The sequence below is a fragment of the Cynocephalus volans genome, chromosome 14 (assembly GCF_027409185.1).
Source record: "Cynocephalus volans isolate mCynVol1 chromosome 14, mCynVol1.pri, whole genome shotgun sequence".
NCBI lineage: Eukaryota > Metazoa > Chordata > Mammalia > Dermoptera > Cynocephalidae > Cynocephalus > Cynocephalus volans.
In genome coordinates this window covers 67326471-67350335 of record NC_084473.1, presented here as the reverse complement: position 1 = coordinate 67350335, position 23865 = coordinate 67326471, and the positions used below count along the sequence as shown (strand labels likewise).

The 23865-nt window shown below is 46.3% G+C and overlaps 1 protein-coding gene across 1 annotated transcript; it reads left to right on the top strand.

Annotated features, from left to right (window-relative positions):
• The first annotated feature begins 292 nt into the window (after positions 1–292).
• Positions 293–5497, top strand: LOC134362552 (C-type lectin domain family 4 member K-like). The gene is made up of 6 exons (XM_063077785.1): positions 293–368; positions 466–582; positions 2028–2402; positions 3000–3151; positions 4740–4858; positions 5347–5497. The coding sequence occupies exons 1-6, from the start codon at positions 293–295 to the stop codon at positions 5495–5497; spliced, it is 990 nt and encodes a 329-aa protein (XP_062933855.1).
• The last annotated feature ends 18368 nt before the right edge of the window (positions 5498–23865 follow it).

Here is a 23865-nt window from a genome sequence, read left to right as displayed (position 1 = left end):
TGAGCAGATGGGTGGATGGGTGGTGGGTGAGGGAATCTTACAAGAGAAATGGGATAGTTTTGGGGCAAAATGTAACAGACTCCCAGAAAAGAAGACACACGGCCTCTCGCTGAAAGCTCAGACATTTGAGGAGGGGACTGAGCTGTGGTCTAGACCAGGCAAAGAGTCTAAGCCAGAAATGGGGAACTTTGGGATGACAAGGTGACTTGCTGTGGGACTCACTTCCTGTTTCCTCGAGATAAAAGGTGTGTGGGGAGACAGGCAGCCACAAGGGCAAGGGCGAGCGTGCAGGATGAAGGCTGCAGAGAGGGAGGCCCCTGACGTGCACTTCACTGTGGACAAACAGAACATCTCCCTGTGGCCCCAAGGCAAGCACCAGCTGCTGCTCAGAGCCTGCTCGGTGCTCTGTGCTCAGACCCCCTGTTTGCTGTTCCTTCAACAATCATTTGCTTCTTCTTCCAACAGAGCTTCCTCCCAAGTCAGCTCCGTCTCTGGCCATGAGGCAAACTCCCACCATCCGAGCTGCGTTAATCTGCCTGTCACTGTTCCTGGTCGTCTCCATCGTGCTTCAGGCCATTCTCTGTGAGTGCTCACATTTCATTGCCAGGGCTTAGGCCTTCTCCGTGATCAGCTGGCTCTCGTGAGATCCACACCTTCTGTTCCCTGCTCTCTGGTGGTCTCTCCTGCCTGTGGGTTTTCATTTGTCTCCTCATCGTCTTTCCACATGCAGTAACAGGGGTGCCCCGTCCCCAGTAAGACAAGCTGCTGTTCTTTCCTTCCCAGTTTCTGGGGGGTGGGGGTTCTGATTGGGAACAGTGCTTGCATGTGTGCTCAGGGATACACTCCTCTGTCCCCAGGAAACTGTCATCTATTTCTTTATCCTAGGTCATTTCACTTTCTCCACCCCCGCCCCCCAGGCTCTGTGTCCCTTGGATTCAGAGCCATGTGGATAGCCCCTGATAGTAAGTGCAATGGCTCCTGATCCCATGAGGGACTGAGTCCCAAGAGTGTCCTCAGCCCTAACCGACCAGATGGAGAACATGGCCAACAAGCCAACGAATCTGTATGTTCAGCCTCTCACCAGGACCCCTGCATGCTCTCTTCATTCTTGTGTCCCCATGAAGATCGAGTCAACAGAGGCTTCCTACTCATTCACTGGATGAGTAGCTTATCTTTCTTCCCTCTGGTTCTGCCAAGTTCATGGCTTCTGCTGCTAGCAGAGTCTTTTTCCTCCCACCAGGTCACTAGAAAGCAGGAAGAGGGAATATCTGTTTTTTCCCTTCATGGACTCATGACATATTTGGTCTCAGACTTGCAGCCTCTAAGCAGCGTCTCCCATCTGCCCTCCCCTGTCACTTGCCCTATCCGAGACTTCTGGTCTCTAACAGTGTCTTTTCCATGGGACTCTCCTTTGAGCCCTCTTGGTTTGTTTTTGGCCCCTCTACAGTACCCAAACCAGGGACCTGAGCAAAGTGTGAAAGTGGGAGGGGTGGGGGGGTAGTGATTTCATAATCTCCCTTTCCGTGTTCTTTGGAGAAAAAGCCACTTCCAGATTAGAAGTCTGCGGGGCTGGCCCTTCCCTTCGCCACAGAGGGGTCTGTGTGCAGACGTGGTGCTCCTGCAGGGGTCTCTGAAAGGGAAGAGAAGGGCTGGCAATGAAGTGATGGGGCCCAGAGGGAAGCAAGCATCGGGGAGAGTGACAAGGAGGTACCTGGGAGCATCCCTTTACCACATGTGCCCTGAACACTCAGCAGAAGTTCAACACTGGTTCCAACCCCTGCTTCTGCTTGCCTGTGAGGTCTTATTTTATCAATCTTCACATTGTCTGCATCCACCAGAGCATCCGGCACATGGAGGTCCTCTTGCATGTTTACTGTACATTAATGAAGGATTGGAAGGTCGGTGGCAGCTCCTTGGACTATCTTGGCTCCTTGGGAAGCTTGAACCTGCCCCTTCCCTTCCCTTCCTTTTATCACCCTGCTAACACCCCACTCTTGCCCCTGGCCTCTTGACTCTCTCAAATCCAGATCCCTGGCTTATGGGCACAATATCAGATGTAAAGACCAATGCCCAGTTGCTGAAAGTTTGTGTGGACAACATCAGCTCCCAGGGTTCTGAAATTAAGAAGAATAGCGGTGACGTGGAGGCAGCTGGCGTTCAGATCAGGATGGTGAATGCCAGTCTGGGCCGTATGCATTCTCAGACCCTGACGTTGAAAACCAGTGTGGAGAAAGCCAACACACAGATCCAGGTCTTAACAGAAAGTTGGGAAAAAGTGGATGATTTAAATGCCCAAATCCCAGAGTTAAAGAGAGAAATAGATAAAGCCAGTGCTTTCAATGCAAAGGTCCGGGGACTCCAGAGCAGTTTGGAGAATATCAGCAAGTTGCTCAAACAACAAAGTAAGTGACTCAGAAAATAACATTGCCAGCTGACAGTGGCCCATGGGACCTTGCCTGTCTCAGACATGAGGCATTGGCATGGTGGGCGAGGATGGGAAGGGGAGAGGAGAGGGCCAGGCATGGGTTAGTAAGTTAAGAAGAGAGGGCTTAGTATTGGGGGTGGGGAGGACTTAGGGGGGTTAGGAGAGAAGAGACCAGGGTCCAGGTTGGGCTCCCACACCAAGGTGCAGAATATGAAAACATCAGCGAGTGTCTTCCCTGGCCCAAACCTAGCCATTTCCCAATAAGTTCCTTCCCCGGAGCCCAGGGGCTCAGCCTCTTGTCATGGCCAATGGAGAATTGTTTCTCCCTCGTGGGAAAGACAAATTCTTGGCCTGTCCTCTCACATTCTCTCCTCTGTAATCCCAGAGGCTCTATCAGTCTCCATCAGACTATCAGCATCTGGGAAAGTGTCCCCAAACCCCTACAGAAGGACCCTAGGACCCCAAGCCTAGCTCCATTTGCTGTTGTCTCTGGGATCCCACTCAAGTTCCCCTACCTAGCCAGCACCCCAAGAAAACAGGTACCCCAGCATTCACCTTTAGCTTTGTTTTCCAGGTGACATTCTACAGATGGTTTCTCAAGGCTGGAAGTACTTCAGGGGAAACTTCTATTACTTTTCTCACATCCAAAAGACCTGGTACAGCGCCCAGCAGTTCTGTGTGTCCAGGGAGTCACACCTAACCTCAGTAACCTCCGAGAGTGAGCAGGTGAGTGCTGTTCCTATGGGCTCTGTGCAGGGGCTGTACTAGCAGCTGTACCAGGGAGAATGGGCAAGATTATGCTGCAGTAACAAAAATCCCCAAATATTGGTGACCTGACAATGAAGGATTATTTCTCACTTATACTACATGTCCAACAAGGATTCTGCTTCTTGTGGTTACTTAAAGACCTAGGCCGAAGCAGACTTCATCATAACACATTTCCACAGTTGCTGAGGCAGGAGAAGGGAACATGGCAAATTGTGCATTTCATCTTAAAGCTTCTGCCTGGAAATCACTCATGTCGCTTCTGCTCACATTTCATTGGCCAAAGCAAACTACGTAGTATTCCTAGCTTCCAAGAGGGCAGGGAGGTGCAATCTTTCCATGTGTCCAGAAAACAGAAAGATTTATGGACATCACTAATGACACCACAGTCTCCTTCCTGGTGAGGCAAGATATTGAACAAGCCCCCTTCATCTGTTTTCTTTAAATTTTTTTTTTATAAGTAAACAAAATTTATTGCTTACAGTTCCATAGGCTGGGAAGTCCAAAGTCCCGGGAACACATCTGGTGAGGGCCTTCCTTGGCGGTGGCTTCAGCAACACAGGGTATCCCACTGCGAGATGGAGGATGCAGAGAGAGTAACCTCCTCATTCACTCTCCTTTTAAAGCCAGCAGAACCACTCCCATTATTCCAAGAATAGATCAATACATTTGGGAGTGTACAGAACTCACAATTTAATCATCTCTTCAAGGCTCCAGATTTCTTTTTTTAAATTTATTTACTTACTAATATTATTATTATTTTTTACATTCTAAGATGTTGTGGAGCAGTAGGGGTGGAGGGGGAGATAAAGGGAAGGGGGATAGGACGGGAGGACGGGGAAGCAGGGAGGGGACATGGTTGAGGCCTGTGGCACCCCCCTCATTCAGGCAGAAGAGCCCAGGGGGCTTCTAGCAGCGGCTCCATAGTGTCTGGACTGGATGCAGACATTGTGGGGCATGGCTGGGGCCCTCAGCCTCCCACCGCCCCAGCTCAGGAGCCTGGAGGCCCCCTTCATCTGGAAGGTGGGGTAGCAGAGCAGGTGAGAGCACGGGCTCTGGAGTAGATTCTAGAGTCCTAAGTCTGCCATCTAACTAGTCCTAGAGTCTTGGGTAGAAGACTTAACTTTACTAGGCCTCTGCCTATTAATTGATGAAACATGCATGATAATAGTATCTGCCTCAGAGAACAGAGGAGTAAATTCATATAAAGGGCTTAGCATAGTGCCACTCACATATTAAGGCTCACTCCATTTAGCTGTTATTATCTGGGCCATTCTCTTGGGGTCCTTGCTTTGGAGATTAGATGAGACTTTCTTGTACTCCAGCATCTGCTTCCTGAAGGGCAGAGAGCCCTAGGTCTTGAGTTCCTTAGTTTTAGGACAAAGACTCTGGGCTGTGGGCAAAGGCAAGAAGAGGCTTGAGAGAGGTCAGTGTGCACATTGTGTCTGTGGGCTCAGGGACTGTCTCTGGGGATGGCTGAAGAATGCCAGAGATGGATGCCCAACTCCCAGTCATGGCCTTGCCTCTGCTCATTCTATCCTCCCTACAGGAGTTTCTGTATAAGTCAGCAGGTGAAGTTTTCCACTGGATTGGCCTGACCAAAGCAGGGAGTGAAGGGGACTGGTACTGGGTGGATGACACTCCATTCGACAAGGTCCAAAGTGTGAGGTAAGCCCCCAGTGTCCTCCCTTGCAGCCCAAATTTCCTGGGCCAGGGCCAGCTCATGAAGGGTGGGGTGATGTTTTCCTGTGAGCAAGAGGGTGGCAGGAATATTGGAACTGAGATCTAGCTCACCTCTGCCACTAATTGGCTGTGGGATTTGGGACAAATCCGTGGCTCTCTATGCCCTCAAGGGCTCGGCAGCAGGGCCTTCTACCCAGCTTGGGCAAGGATCCTGTACTAAGTCTAGGGCTTTGTAGTATGGGTTTATGTAGGGGCTCATGAGTTAAGGCTGATTTGGCCCTAACTTGGGGCATGATTGGAGGCTTAGAGGCTGAGGTCTCCGCATCCCCTTCCTCTTAGGCTTGGGTGCAAAAACTTGCTATGCTATCACCCAGGACTATAGCTGAGGCTGAAGTAACTCATTTCTTCACTGGAATAAGTTCTTGATTTTCCAGCTTTGCAAATACATCTTTCTTTGTTTTTTCTCTTGGTAGGTTCTGGATTCCAGGTGAGCCCAACAATGTTGGGAACAATGAACACTGCGTCAATATAAAGGTGTCCACGCTTCAGTCCTGGAATGATTCCCCCTGTGACAATAAGTACCTTTTCATCTGTAAGCGGCCCTACATCCCATCAGAACCATGACAGGACTGGCTCCCAAGCTCACCCTTACAGCTCTGATGCCTGTTGAACTCCTTTCTCTCTCCCATACTTCAAAATGACTTTACACCTTAATTTTTCTTGCTTCAAAATTATACCAAAGGCATCCTGGCATCTGTCTGCCTTGGCTGGGAATTCTCCAACCCTGCAGAGGCAGCTGGAATGGAAAGAACTTGGGTTAGTTGGGAGGGGAGGGTGGAGAAGATGTCGACATTCACACTGCCTGGGTAAGGTGGATCAGGACCTGTCATCTGGGCAATACTCTGGGCTTTCTTATTCCTTCAGAGAGGCCTCAATCTCTTCATATGAAAGTTGATCAACCAAGGAATTCTCCTGACACTACCACTCGGGGCTTTTCCTAGTTGATTCCCCAGATTCCCACTTGTCTGCTTAGGAGAACTGGGGTCTGGCAGAGGCCCGTGTCTTCAGTGGGAAAGCTCTGCTCTTGGTGACACTGCCACATGGATTCCCACTGCCCTCCTCACCTGTGTCCTCTGAAGCCTGAACCATTTCTTTCCTGGGGCGAGCTGACCTGGCACAGGTCAGGGCTGACATGGACCTGTGTCTCTTTTAGAGCTGGGCCAGCACCCCTCTTCCCCTCCTGCTCTCTCAGTAAACTCCTTGTCCAGTTGTGTCTTCTGCCCCCCAGCTGCCCAGCTGCTGTCCCTCGCCAGTCAGTGAGCTCTGCACCTCCTCTTTCTTCTGCATTTTGTCTCTTCTTATGCCTGCTGCATGGGAAGTGGCCTCCAGCACCTTAAAAACTTCACTTCAAAGCTTCTTCAAAATAAAATAAAATACTGCCTGGGTCAAGGCCCCCCTCTGTGTGCACTTTCTCATTCCTGGTTGTACAGGTGAATGTGGGCAAGGCAGTCTGCTTTGCTAGACATCAAATTCAGGGGTATCCTCAGGGTATAATCGAAGGGTCAAAAATAGCAAGGAATAAGGAAGTTCAGCCCCAGAAATGCTACAAACTATGAGCAGTACTTATCTCTAGTTTTTGTGGAAATGAAGTAGAGCAAGTTCTGCAATGTCATGACCTTGGTGATCTCTCTTCTTGGGAGTTCACTGGACAGTCTTCTATTCTCCAGCTTTAGTCCTAAGAAAGAGATTCATCAAGTTTCCCACTCTTCACAGAGACCTTGTTCACAGGCATCAGGTAAAATCCCAAGTCTGGTGGCTGAGGCAGGAATCCAGGCAAGGGCCATACCAGACAGGATTGGGGCAGAGAGAAGGCTGGAAGGAGTGCAGGGGTGGGCACAGCAGAAGTCTTCGTTAGGGCCCTTCTTAGGGTCCTGGGGAAAGGATGCTTTCCTTAAATGACTGTGACTGACAATGTGTTGTTTTGGGTGCAAAGGGGTCCGAGCTAAGGGCACAGGCTTGTATTGTAAGGCCTAAGATATCATATACTGCTTCACAGTCCCCGAAGGCTTAACCCTGAGTTGCCCTACCCTCACCAAATAGGCCCCCCACCTAGCTGCTGCCCCTGGCCAGTTCCTCTATCAACTGGACCAGCTGCACCCCACCTAGTTTTCAACATAATGGGTTTCATTTCCATGCCAGCCTGGGAAACTTTCAAACAAGCCAATCACATCTTCCTACAGGAACTGGGGGCATCACATCCTTTTGTTACTATGACGCCTGCCTCCCATAGCCCTGCATGTTCACTCTGCTCCCGAGGGTGTCTCCGTGTGGCCTGGCATGGCTGGTGATGTCCTCTTTTGGACTGTATGTGTGACTAGTAAACTGCCATCCATCTCATCTGTCCAGAGTTGGATGTCATGTGTTTGGCCATCTTGCACTATTTATGGTGGTGATCCCTCGCTCACCAATGGAGTAAACAGGAGAACAAGGCTGGTTAGGGATCTCAGGTTGGTCCCAGTGCAAGAGATGCACTGGGAAAATGAGACCATTTCTCTGGGAAATAATTTGATTCAGGAAATACCAAGGGGATGAGGCAGTGAACAGAGAGAAGTCAGGCTGGAGGGCCCTGCCTTAGAGAAAGGTCAGAGGGCCATCGTGGCCACCTGTAGAAACTAGCAATAAGCAGAAGCTGTGAGGCAGAGAAAGGAAATGAAGTACATGAGGACTGTATCTGGCAGAGAAAAGAGAGTGGTGCAGAGGACAGCGTAGCTGAGACATGGAGGTGGAGGGCACAGGGGGCAGGCCCAAGAGCTCTGGCTGTTGAGGTTCCTGGTCTGCCTAAGATCCTCCCAGTCCTCCTGACCCTCCTGGGTTCCTGTGTATGTGGGTCCTATGATAAGACTTGCCCCCTGTACTCATTGCTTTTTCTTGAAACTGAAAGAGCCTGAGTCAGTGAGGATGTGTTTTTATCTAAGCCTGTGCCCCATCCTGTAATAAGCAATCATAGCATTGCCATGGCTTTCTCCTCTCATGTGGCTGGGACAGCTGTTGCTTTGCTTTGTCTTGTGAACTTGGCTCCTTCCCTTCCATATGCAGGGCTCGCTCCTCCACTAAGTCATTGCATGGGCACCTGCACTTCTTGTCAGCTCTCCCAGGGTGACAGAGACCCAAAGGATTACTCAAAGCCCATTTCTCCAGAGCAGTGAGACACCCAGAAGGGGTTACTCCTAGGAATTCTTCTCACTTGAAGAATTTGTTCCTGGGATTAACCCCTTCTGGGCCTCTCACTGCTCTGGAGAAATGGGCTTTGACTAAGTCTTTGCGTCTCTGTCACCCTGGGAGAGGTGACACTTCTGCTGGCAGAGTCCCACCATTGATAGTGCTGTAGTCCTATCTCGAATAGGTTTCAGGGGCATTATCATGCTCAGGCAGCTCCTCAGATCATGGACCCCACAATATTATAAAATTCTGGGAATTTTTTCATCATCAGATGAAAAGTTGGGAGCCAGGTACAGGTGAGAACTTTGTTCAACTTGTGTATTTATTTTATTTATTAATTTTGAGTAAATTTAAAAGTGAATAAATGCTTGACATGCCCTCTCTCAATGTTGCAATAAAATACTCTTGAAAAATCTATACTTTTGTGTTTGGATATAAAAGGAAAAAACAAATACTTCTCCCGCCTTTACGAACTCCGTAGGTCTCTCCTCCTCTTCCCCTGAGCTCTAGCGGCCCCAGCTTGGCTGTTGTTGCATTTTTATAGTTGTAAATTGGTTGATTTGTGGGAGAGAGTGATGCTGGGCACTGTCTATTCCACCATCTTGACCGGACTTACAATCTATTCTTAAAAAAAAAGCTTGTCACAACCTACTAATGGGTTGGTGATTGCAGTTTGAAAAACACTATGCTTGAAAGGTAGGCAGGCCTTGAAAGGCACAGCTGGATATGGAAGGCCTCTGAAGCTGGTTTTCACCTTACAGGAGGTGAGGAAGTACTGAAGGGCTTCAAGGAGGAAGCTGGCTAGATGGTCTCCTGACCAAGATAGGGAATAAAAGAGGAAGAGGAGCAGCAAGATTTGAACATGCTGAGTCTGAGATGCCTTGGGGATATTTAAGGAGGTCGTGTGTAGGCTGTCTGGACTTCAGGAGAGAGGCCCTAGCTGCAGATGTAGATTTGGCATCCCTGGGGATGTTGGTTCTGGTTGTGGCAATGGAGTGAGGGAATTCGCAAGAGATGGCATGCACTGTGAGAAGAGGGCTGAGGCTGGAAATGGGAAGTCAACCTTCCAGTGGCAAGAAGGGAAAGAGGTGTTTTTGCAGGAGACTGGAGAAACTTCTAAAGGGAGGAGAACCAGAAGAGGTGCAGCTGGGGAAGCCAAGGAAAGAGAGGCTTATAAGAAAGGAATGGTTAGTTCTAGCAAATGCCAAAGAGAGGCCAAGTAAAGTAAGAACCAATAAGCAACCAGACTGTGGGCAATTAGTAAGTCATTGGAATGAAGTTTTGGTGGAGCCATGTGTGGAATGGAGGCCAGACCATGGTCAGCTGGGTCTAAATCGATCAGGTGCAGGAGTCATTCGAGGACCTTGGCTAAGGGAAGGATAGAGATGGAGCTGAGGTGAGGGATTAAAAAACATGTATCACCCATATTTCCTTTATAAAACCTACATATTAAATATAAACCATGTGGCAAATATTGAAAAATAGATGAGAAAGCAACCACTTGCATTTCCATGAAAATTTCTATATTTTCCATCTGAACCCACTGCTAATATTTTGGTGAATTTCTTTGAGAGGGTTTTTCTCAATTAGGATAGGCTTGATCTATCCTAATAGATCCATGGGCTGGCTGGTCTTCTCAGTTGGTTAGGGCGTGGTGTTAACACCTAGGTCCAGAGTATGATCCCTGTACTGGCCAGATGCCAAAAAAAACCCCCAAATTATATATATATATATATATATATATATATATATATATATATCCTAATAGATCCTAATTATGAGAGAAAGAAACCAGCAAAGAAGGAGGAGGTTAAAGATGAGAGAGAGAGAGAGAGAGAGAGAGAGAGAGAGAGAGAGAGAGAGAGAGAGAGAGAGAGAGAGAGAGAGAGGAGAAGGAAATGCTGAGTAATTGGTCTTGAAGAAGAGAAGGGTGGGGACAGTACTGAGGCCAGGAGGGTGGAGGTGTGGAAAAAATGTTCACCCAGGTTTGCAGATGTGGGAACACGAAACTGAGGGAGTTAATACTTAGTGGTGTTTCTCTGGATAGAGTAGGAGGTTATTGTTAAGGGTGAGGAAGGACGTGGGGAGCTGGGGGAGAGAGGGGATTGTTTGGAGCAGCTGCTGGCAAATGAGGGCTTGCTGGGCAGCACCAAGGACCCACTCTATTGCTTTGCCTCACCCAAGTCTGGTGTCAGAAGCCTGGACATCTGCCCTTCTTGATGCTTCTCCTAGTGCCTTCCTGCCCTCTTTACTCCCTCTGTGTCTTGCTACTGTTTTAGTAGAGACCAGTGTTTCTCCACTTTGGGGGCACACTGGAAGCACCCAAGGAGCTTTAAAAATACTGACACCTATGACCCACATCCAGAACTGAGATATATTTTTTTTGGTGAGGGGTCTTGGATGCAGCCTAGGCACTGGGATTTTAAAAATATCTCCCCAGGTGGTTCTCAGGCAGCCAGGCTGGGAACCATTTGTTTAACTTTTTCTTAAAGGGCCCAAAAGTAGATATTTTAGACTTTTGGGCTGTACAGTCTCTCTTGCAGCTACAGTAGTCTCCCCTTATCCCTGGGGACCGACCCCTGAGTGGATGCCTGAAACTGCATGTTGGGAAAATATAGGAAAATGGTCAAGGCCCCTCAGATGTTCAGAATCTTGCCCAGCATCCACAGGTGCTCCTTGGTTACTATCTAATATAATTGTGCGTGGGCACCCAGGTGTCCTGGGTTATGGACCTAAATATAAAGAACTAACAGCTTTGATACATGGTGCTTCTCAGGATACTCTGGGAAGCCACTAGGATGGCTGCTCCTAGCTCTAAATAAATCCTACTAATTTTTTACTCATGGCTCCTAGAACCTTTTCCTATTACCTAGCTTGTAGACCTGCATGTGGAGGGTTTGTGACCCAGTCTGGACAGTGGGCTCGAGGGGTCTGTGAGACCTGCAGATAGTACTGAACCCTACATAAACTATGTCTTTTCCTATACATAGATACCTATGATAAAGTTTAATGTATAAATCAGGCACAGTAAGAGATTAACAACAATAATAAAAAAGAACTATAACAATATATAATAAAAGTTATGTGAAGGTGGGCTCTCTCTCTCGAAATACCTTATTGTACTGTATTCACCTGTTTTCTGACCACAGTTGGCTGTGGAAAGTGAAACCACAGATAAGAGGGGACTACTGGACTCATCTCTGCTGTCGTAGCAATAAAGCAGCTGAAGCCAATATGGGCGTGGCTATGTTCTAATTAAAACTTTATTCATGAAAAGAGGCTGCTGGTGGCTGTAGTTTGCCAATCTTTGGTTTAGACTACTGGTTCTCAGACTTTGGAGAGCATCAGAATCACCTGGAGGGCTTGTTTAAATGCAGACTGTTAAAACAATTTCAGATTCAGCAGGGCTGGGGTGGGCCTGAGAATTTGCATTTCTATGTCTCCAGGTGATGCTAATGGTCTGGGACCACACTTTGAAAACCCCTGGTTTATGCACTCACCATCTCTTACTGAAATATTTACCAATGTGTTATCATTGGTGTTTCTGGCCTGATTAGGAGTGCCTTCTTCCTGTCTAGTTTCCACCAGGTTGACATTTTTACGGTATAAATGTGAGCATATTATCATCCTTCTCAAAACCTTTCAGTACTTCCTGTTGTTCATAGGGAAAAAATCTAAACTCTTCACATGGGATGTATGATTTAGTGCTGGTGAACCTGTCCAAGTTCATCTCCCAGCCCTATGCACTGACAGTACCAAGTAGCTTGAAGAGATCAGGCCATGTCGTGCCATTTCACGCCTTCATGCTTTTGTGCCTACTTTTTCCCCTGCCTGGAATGGTCCCCTCAGTTCTGACCACCTGGCAAACTCTTCCTCAGTCTTGTCAGACTCAGATTGAGTGACATCTCATCTAGGGTGTCCTTCCTGGGCCCCACCTCCTGCCCAGGCCAAACAGACCATACCCTCTTTCGTGCTTCTATTCTAACATACATATAATTTTTTTATCAATGCATCTTCACACCTTTTTTGCCCCATCTCATTTACTAGACTCTAAGTTTCTTGAGGGCATGAATCACTTCTTATTGATCTTTGTATAACAGTCCCTGGCTCATGGAAGTTCAGGAACATCGAACAATGAATGCTGAACGAAAGAATAAGTGAGCAAGTTAGCCCGTGTGCCACCATTTCAAACATAGAGGATGTCAAAGAACAGGGTGCCCTGACAGAGAGGGATGAAAGAACAAAGAGAATTGGGGCTTCTGCTCACAGGATGAGCTATCAGAGTTTGGAAATTGTGAGGTCAGGCAGGCCAGGTGATGACGAGGTCCTGGGATGGCCGTGGTGTGGGCAGCTGAAGTGGATGGAAATGAAGTCAAAGAAATGGTGAGGCTGTGGGATGTCTGTAAAATCTCCCAGGAAGATGGCAGGAACTGCAGTGGGGAAGACTGTCAGGTGACAGCAATGAATTGGGAGAGGGCAGTATAGTCAGAAAGCAGGTGTCTGGTGGCAGATCTGGGTCCCCCAGGAGTGGCTGAGACTGGTGTGCTGAGGGCAAGTGCTTCCTCAGCACTGGGGAGTGGGATGGTGGTGCAGCCTCTCAGGCCTTGCTCCTGGAGTGCTGGGCATCGAGAACTGCACGGGCTTGGGAACCTCAGTGGTCAGCCCCTGGAGAGGTCAGAAAGGGCAGCTCTGGGGCATCCACTGGCAGCACCTGGTTCTCTCTCCTCCCCATCCTTTGCTCCAGATCAACTTCTCCAACTGATCCGGCAAGGCTGGAAGGTCAACAGGGGAAGCTCGTATTACTTTTCTCATATCAAGAAGTCGTGGCATGAGGCTGAGCAGTTCTGTATGTCTCAGGGAGCCCACCTGACATTAGTGATCTCTGAGGAGGAGCAGGTCAGAGCTGTGGGCATGGGTGGTGCTGATGGGTGGTGGATAACAAGGGAATTGGTGCTTTGGACTTCTCCCTATCAGAGGGAGCAGCAGAGACCCCCATGTCTCCTCTGTCAGGCAGGGAGCAAATATCTATTGAGTTCTGATGAGTGCCTCGCACTGTAGGAAGAGGCAATGACAGCAGCCACACCCTCCAGCCATGTCCTCAGTGAATCAGGGAGACACCCAGAGTTCAAGAGATATCATCAGGGAGGAAGGGCAAAGGGAGTTGTCACCAGGTGACTGCCCTTAGTGTTGGGAGCATGCTTCCTTCCTCATGCCCCCATTTTCCTCTCAGCCTTCCTTTCCAGTCATCAGTCTTGATTTTAATGTCACTTAACCCAATGGCTGTCAAGGGCCCATTAGACCCAGGCTTCTCAGGAAAACCAGACACACATCTGAGTCTGAGGACCTAGTCAATATTGTCCCAGGTTGGCTCAATTGCAGGGGTCCTTATTGGAACCGGCCAGGGCTATTAACAAAGGGCCACAATAGGTTTGGTTTGATTCAACCTACAAAAGTCCCCACCCCTTGTGGCTCCTCTGAAACACTGTTATAGATTTGTCAAAGGACAAGCTACTCTGTAAAACACATCTTCTTAGTAAGCCATGGCTAGGTCTGTCTTTGTCCCAGTAAAGCCATACCCCTCGTCAAGGGCTGGGACTATCTAGGGTCAGTCAATATGGGAGAAGCTGGACTTCCCCTGACAGGGTCTGTCTGCTGCCCTAGAACCTGGACAGACCACAGAAGGTGCAGAGGGTTGGGGAAGCAGCTCCTGCAGAGAAGTGGGGTCCGTGCTCCTTGGACCAGGGAGGGGATAGCTTGGAGAACTGGCTTCTCATGTGCAGGGTTAAACAACAATGCTGCCTTTTCTCTACAGAAATTTCTGATACAGTACACAAGCATCTTTTACCATTGGATCAGCCTCACTGACAGCGGCACAGAGGGCTCCTGGCACTGGGCAGATGTGACACCATACAATGATATCCAGAGCAGAGTGTGAGTCCAGCCGCTGTCTGGTGCTTGTCAGACACTGTCTTTGACAGGCCTAGCCAGAGAATCTTGTGTGTCCCTGTCCTGTGTGTATATCCCTGCTCAATAAGTGTTAGTGTTGTGTGCATATGTGTGTGTGTGGTGTGTGAGGTGTATGTGATGTGTGTGTTGTGTGTGTGTGATGCATGTGTGTATGTGTGGACACATGGGTATAGTTGTGGTTCTTGTCTGGACCCCTCCACACAGGGGCATCAGAAAGGACAGGTCCCAGGGCTGGCGGCAGCCTGTGAACAGTCTGCCTGTTTTTCTGTTTGTTTTTCCTATCCTATTCCATAGTCAGGCCTCTTTCCGAGGGATCCTACCTTATCAGAAGGAATCTGAATGTGAATTCTGGGGTGAGGGCTTGCAGCTTCATAGATACTCCTCCCTACCCTGGATCCTCAGTAACTAAGGAAACCTCAGCAGAGCCACCCATGCTACCCCTGTCCCCAGCCTTGTCCCCATCCTGGGGCCTCTAGGGGATTAGGGACCCATATCACTTCACCTCTTTACGCCACAGCAGGGGGAAGGGACACTTCCTTCATCTAACAGGATAAAACCCTGTTGTTTCCAGGTTCTGGGACAAGAATCAGCCATACAGCTGGCAGTATGAGAATGGGCAGACTGAAGACTGTACATCCAGCATTTGAGGAATGACATGTACTGTGATGCCACCTTCTGCTGGGTCTGCAAGAAGCCCACAGGCCAGGGTGTGGCCTGAAGGCAGTAACCACTGCCAGCTGCCTGTGCTGGACCCTCCTCCTCCCCAACTCCTTATGAGCTTCTGAACTCTGCTTGTTCTCTGGGCCTTCCATTGGCCTTTTGTGTTTCCTGCCTTGTCCTTTTATCTAGCCCTTTCAAACGTGTGTACCTCATGTGACCCAGCAGTATCAATGGCTCCTCAAGGGAAGAGCCTTGCCTTGCCCCTGTGTCCCCTCACTAACCGCATAGGCCTGTCAGACAGCAGGTCCTCAATAGATACTCATGCTTGCTTAACGAATGAAAGCTGTGTGCTTGCTTATCCCTGCGATGGCCACCACACTTGCTTCTCCCTGGATTGGGTTTCCTTCGCTCAATGTCTCTTCCGTCCTGAAACAAGCATACCTTTATTTAAGGGGTTTACAGTTACTAACTTTTGTCAGTTTGTTGAAAACAGCAGAGGTTTAACACAAACTACAGAGACTTCATAAGGGGTACTCTATTAGTCAGGGTTCCCCAGAGAGACAGAATCAATAGGATCTGTTATAATTACATGAGAGGGATTTATTAGGGGAATTAGCTCACGTGGCTATGAAGAAAAGTCCCATGATAGGCCGTCTATAAACTGGATGCCGGTAGCGTGGCTCAGTCCAAGTCCAAAGGCCTCAGAACCAGGGAAGCTGATGGTGTCCTTGGTGTGAGTTCTAGAACCCAAAAGTTGAAAAGTCTCAAGCTCTGAAGTCCACAGACAGGAGAGAAGAGTGTATCCCAACTCCAGTGGATCGAGAGAGAGCTTCACCTCTTTCCTCTGTCTTTTGTTCCCGCCGGACCCCCAGTGGATTGGATGGTTCCCACCTACACTGAGCATGGGTCTTTCCCACCCAGGCCACTCAGACTCTCATACTAATCTCTGCTGGAAACACCCTCATGGACACACCTGAAAAGATTGCTTTACCAGGTTTCTTGGCATTTCTTCATCTAACCAAGTTGACATCTAGAATTAACCTTCACAGGTACAAAGTCCCAGGAGGTCCTAGCCACCCCAGGTGTGCCCTGGGTTTCCTTTGGGGGCAGATGGTGCTGGAGCTGAATTGTTCCAGCCCTTTAAACCCTTGCGAAGACCTGCTTCTCTTTCTGCCCTGGGGGCTGGCCTCATCTCGTCTTCAGGCTGTTAAGTCTCAGGGCCATGTTTCTGGTTTTGGCCTCCTCCCCTGTCCCTGTCCCCTGTCCTCCATTCATCCTTCCAGGGATTCAGCTTTCTGCTGGTTTATTCCTCCCCCCCCCCCCCCCATGCACAGACAGAGTCCTGTGCAGATTTCAAGAGCTCTTTCTCTGCATAGCTCCCCCAGCTTCATACTCTGCCCCAAATTCTAGTGCTCCCAGTGTCCCAAACATCCATCTTTCTCTCCTCAGCTTAGTGAGCCTTCCATGCCTGTTTGGGACCCTCCTCCCCTCACTGTAGGGTTCACCTGTTCTGCTTCCCTCTCAGGAACTGGGAGTATAGTTTTGCTCTTCCTGTTGTCCAATGTCTGAAAGTAAATATTCTGTGTATTTTGTCTAGTTTTCTAGCTGCTTATAGCAAAAGGGTTGGTCCAATATTCCATCATGACCAGAAGTGGAAATCTGTTCTGTCTTTTATGATATCTTTGGTTGAACAGGATTTTAGCTCATTTTTATTCATATTTATCAGCCTTTTCCTTTATGGCTTCTTCGATTTGTATCAATCTTTTTTTTTTTTGATTTGGAAGAAAATGAAATTTATTGCTTACAGTTTCAGAGGCTGGGAAGTCCAAAGTTCAGAGAACACATCTGGTGAGAGTCTTCTTTGGTGGTGGCTTTACAGCAATGCAGGGGTCTCACATGGCAGAAAATGGCAGGGCGGAGAGAGAGGGAGAGAGACTCTCATGTGCTCTCCTTTTAAAGCCTTCAGAACCATGCCCCTGACCACCATTATTAATCCATTCACTACAGCATGGTCCTACAATCTAATCACCTCTTCAATGCCCCACCTTTCAATTACCATAATAGCATTCCCCACCCTCAGTAGCTACAGTGAGAACTAAGCTTCTAATATATGGACTTTAGAGGACACAATTCAATCAATCCACAGCAAGGAAGGACTGACACTAAAAAAAATTTGCAAGAAATTTATGAATAGTTCAGAATGCAAATTCATTAACTTCTAGTGGTGGGTATATCTTCCCCTTCTCAGTCTCATATTTTTATCTTGAAATAGAATAATCAGAGGGGGCTGGCTGGTTAGCTCACTTGGGAGAGCATGGTGCTAGTAGCACCAAGGTCAAGGGTTCAAGTCCCTATACCCACCCCCTAAAAAAAATTAGAAAAATAAAACAGGAACCAAACAAAAAGACAAGAAAAAACAAAACAAAACACAGAATAATCAGAAAGTTGTTAATTGAGCACAGAATGAGCAAAGCAAGTTGGTTTGTGTGATATTATATATATATAAACAATATAGATAGATAGATAGATAAATATATATATGTATATATTTTTTGTCCATGGTCCCTGGCTCATAACTCCCATAGCTCTTATTTCCTGAGTGACTAAAACAATAAGCATGGCACTTTAGGCCTCAGAAAACAGAATATCTCTTTCTGACTTTCTCCTGCCCTCCTTTCATCTGCTCCTTTTTTTCTTCATGTCATGCGATAAATACTAACCTTCCCTCACCTTTCTGTCTTAGAGTTAGCAAATGCTCTGACCTACCTTGTCTGATTGTAAGTGGCAAGACCCCCATTCCAGAAGGGGTCCTGCCCCATATCTAGGAGGAAGGAATCTGTATCAATCTCAGAAATGCTTCCTTTGTCCCAGGATTGAAATAACATTTTGCTATATTTCTTCGAGTACTTTTTCAGTATTTTTTCACTCATTTGAAAACTTTTTGAAACACTAAATTCATGAACTTATTTCTGAACTCTTGATGGCATCCCAAGGAACTCTCTTTTCCTTTATTGGAACCACATTTTTTTTTTTTTTTTTTTTTTAGTGGGAAGATATAGTATTTTATTTATCTGTAAGGGCATTTGTATATCACTTAAGGAAAAAAATTCTTAGTATTATAAATTTTTATTATTAGTAACAGTTCTTTTATTATTATTATTATTGGTTATGAATATTCATGGGGTACAAAACTGACCATCACCACTCTGGAACCATGCTTTTAAAGTTATTTTATAATATGTTTTGATATTCAGTAGGGCAAGTGCCCCTTTAACTTTTTCTACATTTTTTAGGTCTGTGTTCATGGGCTTGGTGATTGGTGAATTTCACTAAAAGGCATAAGGTGGTAGCTAGCTGGGTTTTACATTGGAGCATCCCTGCATTTTTAAATCTCAGTTAATCCAATGGCTCTGGAGGGTCCCTGAAGAAAGAAACTCTCTAATCTTTTGCCTGAGAAATAGAAGTTCAGCTTCCAGCATTTTACAAGCTGCTGGAAAAGGGGGAAAGGGGAGAAGGGGCTGGGCATCTCACTGTTTGGTATAGAGATGACCCCTAAATCCCTCTGCTTTCAGTCTGGCTGTGCAGACGTCTCTGGATATGAACTGCCCTTTTGCAGTGTAGACAGCTGTTGTCTGGTTACAGGAGGTAGAAAAGGGGATGGGGAAGCGCTAAGTGGTCTTCATAGAACTTTCAACCTATTCTCCTATTTTCAGTCTGCCCTGCACCCCTGCCCTTAGAGGTAACAAGTACTTACCTCTAAATTTATGAGTTGTGAGCTTACCAGGGTTCTCCAGCATGGATTATATATATATACATATATATATATTTTTAACTCCCCCACCTACTGTCAGTTAGAGTTCCATTTTCTCAGTTCTGCTGTCAGTTACCACACATCTACCCACTGATAGCTTTCAAATTTTGTTGACATTTCTTGTCTGTTGTCCATTGTGGGTTTTTCTTATTTTTATCCCTTTAGTGTGATTACAGTAGGTTTGGGGAGAAAACAGAGAAGAATGTGTGCATTGAATCTACTTCTTTTAACTGGAAATTTATTATGTCGTATAATAAGACATAATATTAAGGAAAGCTATGAGTTTATGTATTTATCTTATATTCGGCCACTTTATTGAATTGTATCATAAACACTCTTATTAATTCTTTTATTTTTTTCTAGTCAGTTGCATTGAATTTTCTGCATAAACAAAATTATTTGTAAGTAATTATTGTTCTTTTCTGGAATTTATACATTATTTCTTTTTCTTTTGTTATGGCATTGGTAAGACCTTAAGAACAATGTTGACTAGTAGCATTGTAGTCATAGCATAGCTCACATGCTGTCTTGTACCTGACATTTACATGACTATGTACAGTTTTGCACTATGTTACTTGTTGATTTCTGTTAATTACCCTTTATAAAGTGAAGAAAATTTTCTTCAATTCTAAATCACCAGATTTTTTGTTTGTTTGTTTGGTGGCTGGCTCGTATAGGGATCCACCTTGTCCATGGTGTTCAAATGTTATTTTTAAAATTAGAAATGGATATTGAATTTTTTCAAATGGGTTTTTGGCATCTATCAAAATATTAATAAAAATATTTATCCTTTTATCTGCTAACATAATAAATCACATTAATAATTTCCTAGTGATGAATTATCTTTGCATTTCTTGAGTACTTATTTGGTCACGGTATTCTTTTAATATATTGCTGGATTTGATTTCCTGTCAGTTTCTACATAGGGTTTTTTTTTTGCATCTATATCCGTAAGTGAGATGTGTTAATTATTTTCTTTGTATATATTTCTATTTTTTTGTTTTAGGGTTTTTATAGGTTTGTATCATCAGAATCCAGTCTTAAATAACATATCCTAATTTTTTGGAATTTACTGAGATTTCTTTTTGTGGCCTAGTATATGCTCACTTTAAAAAAATGTTCCATGAGCATGTTTATTAGATTAGGCTTATTTCATTAAAATATTTATATCCTCATTTATGTTTTGTCTACTCAATCTATTAATTTCTCTGAGATTTAAAAAAAATTCTCCTACTCTGTTTATTATTTTGTTACATTTTCCTTGTATTTCTAATAGCTTTTGATTGATATATTTCAGTATTACTTTGTTTAATGTCTAAAGATTCATAACCACTAAATCTACTTGAGGAATTTTACTTTTTATCAATATTCATTCCTTTAAGGAATATTTATTGTGCTTCTACTATGTACTAAGCATTTTTCCAGGTTTTAGGGATTCAAAAGTGAACCAAGCAGATAAAAATCCCAGCCCTCACGAGGCCAGCTTTCTAGTACAGAGGAGAGGACATCCAACCCCTTCTCATAGCCACAGGATGGAGTCCTATAGAGCTAGAAACCTGGGGTGGTGACATTCTGGAGTAGCAAGGAGCTGTCATGACTGATCCAGCCAACCATGACCTGTGACCTAAGATAAGGGAGAGGTAGTGGGACAGAGTCTGCTAAACCTAAGGGACTCCCTCCTGTAGCACCCCAGGGTCAATTCTCATGCCCAAGCTGGCCCCTCCTCTCCTCCAGAGGAGGTTCTGAAAGCCTCAGTTTCCCCAAGAGAGAGGCAGAGGAATAAAGTTCTCCACAGACTGGCTGGAGCCATCTGGGGAGACACAGTGAAGGTTGGCCTGTGGCGGGGGAAGTGGTCAGCTTGTTGCCCTGGAGTGCCTGCCCACCCTGCCTCTACTGTGGGGACTCCATACAACTGCCACTCTGTGACATTTGGTGGCCTAGCTGGCTGGGACAGGCAATTCCCACCACCTAGGGTGTGCTGTTGACACCCTGGTGCCCACAGCCTTCTCTCCCAGAGATTTTCAGTCTTTCTGAGTATAAAGCCCAGTAGATGCTGGAGACCCACACGTTGTGATTAGGGGAGAGTCTGACTCTAGCACAGGGAGAAGAAGCCACAGACTTTACTGTTGTCATGAAATGCCTCCCAGCCTGGTTTTCTGGGGGCAAGGAGCAGTTCCTCAGTCCAGGAAGTAAACACATTCTGGAGGAAGATGTAGCAGCATTTTGAGGATGACAGAAGTCAATTGTTTAGAGGAAAATGCACATGTGCTTAGTCAGCAACTCTGAGTGTCCTCTACCAACTAATGCCCCAGGCCTCAATGCTCTGAATTTGTACACACTTACTGCCCATGTACCCAAATCCGGGCCTGGGCCCAACCCTCCCTGTATACCTATACCACGCCTATTGGAAGGACCCTCTTCCCTTTCTATTGCTCTCACTTACAAGAGCCAGTTAGAAATGGCTCTACCTCTGCTGCCAGCAATTCCTGGTGTAGCTCAAAGGCAATCAAGCCCAGGGGCCCCAGTGAGGATCATGGAAGAGCGAAGAGGCCTGGGCTACTCTTGGGAGGTATGAGGGTCTGTGTGCTAAGGGATAAAAGAGGGGCCTGCCAGCTGGGCCACAAGACATTCCAGCTTCCTCCTGCAGGACAAGGCGCCAAGCAGCAGGGTGTCCACAGCTGTGTCCCGCAGCTCCCCCTACAGCTGCACTCCATTGTATTTTTTTGCCTAAATTTTTTTAATTTGAAAAATGTACTTAAAAGTCCAACAATTTTTTAATATAAACTATACCTCAAATCTATTCCCTTCACATTATTAAAGTGATGGTAGCATACACATCAGAGAAGACAGCTAACAGCTTGAGAGCACCAAAGGAAAGAGAAGATTGTGTCCCAAGAATAGGTTTTAGAATGAGGCTGAAGATCAGGGTGACCAGATTACAGGAGTCCCCTACCTCTTTACCCTATCCAGTTGTAGGGAAAATATAGGAAAATGGTCAGGGCCCCTCAGATATTCAGAATCTTGCTGAGCATTTGCTGTAAAAATCCACAGGTGCTCCTTGGTTACTATTTAATGTAATTGCATATAGACACCCAGGTGTCCTGCGTTATGACCTAAGTATAAAGGACTAATGGCTCTGATGCACAGCGCTTCTCCTCGGGACGCTCCAGGAGGCCACTAGGGTGGCTGCTTCTAGCTCTGGATAAAGCCTATTAATTTTTTACCCACGGCTCCCAGGATCTTTTCTATTACCTAGCTTGTGGACCTGCGTGTGAAGGGTTTGTGACCCAGTCTGTATAATGGGCTTGAGGGGTCTGTGAGCCCTCGTCCTAGCTTGATGCCTGTTAACCCTCTAGATCTCTAGTATAACCCTTAGGCTATTGAGTTACTTTAGGGCAACGAGGCTACTCTCAGAGCAACTAGCTTGATTGGAACTGGGAATAAACTGGGAATGTATGACTAATCTTAGACTCTGAAAAACTGCAGGAAATACACCAAAATTTGAAAAAATTAGAACACCGGTCACTGAAATTTAGGTAGGGGCTAACTGGATAGATGGTGGACTCACCAGAGTGGATACCATTTCTACTCCTACTACCATAAAACAGGATGCTTCCTGTTACAGAGCTAATGAGAGACCCCAGCCTTCTTAGAGCAGGCAGGAGCTCATTTGTTTTGTTCTGCCTTCCTAATTACTCTGCAAGGAAAGGGTCGAAAAACACCTGAGAAAACAAAGTGCCTAAAGACCCTGCTCCTACATTGCTTTGCTATCTAAAGCTGACTCTTCAGCTAGGTGGGCAGTGAGACCAGGTGTTGAGACAAAACTCCCTGAGTTTTAATTGCATCTGGTTCTAGCACTAGGGCACAGAAATAGAGCTTAAAATTTGGGAGGATAAGCTGGATTGTCTCTATTTTCTCTCCCCCTTTCCCAATCCCACTATACCATGTTTATGTCTCCACGCTGCAGGAAGCCCTCCTCCAGAGCAAAAATGGAGAATCATAGTACCTGTCCATCATAGAAACATGAACCCGTGCAAGCACAAGCAGCACAATGAATAGAGAACTGCTTGGAGATTTTGTGCAGCCCTATTGAGCCTACTATACAGGGGGTCCTATTTCATCCATGGCTCAGGCTTAAGATAAATAATGGTAAGGGGGTAGGGTAGGAGATGGAAATCACTTAAGAGACAAGTAGACTCTAGAGCTGTGGTTTTTAACTGGGGGCAATTTTCCCCCAGCAGACATTTGGCAATGTCTGAGACATTTTTGGTTGTAATAACTAGGGTGGGCCAGGGGAGCTGCTAAATACCCTAAAATGCACAAAACAGCCCTCTATTACAAAGAATGATCCATCTCAAAATGTCAGGTGTCTAGGTTGAGAAACCTCATTCTAGAGCTTCTCCCTGCTCCCATGCTGTGAGGATCTTAAGGTTGCTAAATTCACAAATAATTGTTTTCAACCTATTTATCTCACCAACTCTTCCATCCTCAGTGATCAGAAAATCCACCTTGAGATATAACTGTTAGTTTTGCTGCACTTTTCTCTCCAGACGCCTCTTCCTCCTCTTACCTGGGCCAGCAGGGAGGTTGGCAGGGGGAAGGCCAGGTCCCCCAAGACTTAAATGGAATGTCATCAAGTTAAGATCCACCTCTTAATTCTTATTTAGGGAAAAACAAAAAGGCTCCTAACAGGGATGGGGTTAAAGGCAGAGGTAGTAGCAGGCTGGGGGTTATTAAGATAACTCAAATTTTAAATTTTTTCTTAAAAAGTAAGTTGCTGGACTACAATTACTTGAAGTTGATACGACAAGCAAACAGAAAGGACATTGTTGGGGGGGAGGGAGGAGAGGGAGGAGGGAAGGAGGTTTTGGTAAGGGGCAACAATAATCAACCACAATGTATATCGACAAAATAAAATTTTAAAAAAAAAAGTAAGTTGCTGGGAAGCTAGTAATGCTACAGAAACATAGGATTAGAGGCCTAACTGGAGAAAGACCCTGGTATTGGCAGAGATACCGAGAGGCTGTGAGCTTACGGTCTGAAATCTAAAGAGAAAGAGTAGACTAGACAGTGGCCACCCTCCCAGCCCCTGCTTGACATCTGCTTTAGTTCATTCCAGGAAGAAAGAGAAGGGTGGGGAGCTGGGGAGCTTCTCAGCAGAGCCGGCTTCAGCTTTGGTAATCTCGCCCACCTACCCAATTCAGAGTTCCAGGTTAAGAGTTTAAAAACAGGTGGCACCCAGACCATCAATTCAGGAGAGGGAAACTCATTCTAGGTTCCCAGAACTCCTATCTCAGTAATATCTGAGGGTTTCCAGGGCTTCAGCTGAGCTCCT

Excerpts from the sequence above, each read along its gene's own strand:
- LOC134362552 (XM_063077785.1), top strand. The coding sequence starts at position 293 with ATGAAGGCTGCAGAGAGGGAGGCCCCTGACGTGCACTTCACTGTGGAC. Across the intron at positions 369-465 it reads CATCTCCCTGTGGCCCCAAG|AGCTTCCTCCCAAGTCAGCT; the intron begins GCAAGCACCAGC and ends TTCTTCCAACAG. Across the intron at positions 2,403-2,999 it reads CAAGTTGCTCAAACAACAAA|GTGACATTCTACAGATGGTT; the intron begins GTAAGTGACTCA and ends TTTGTTTTCCAG.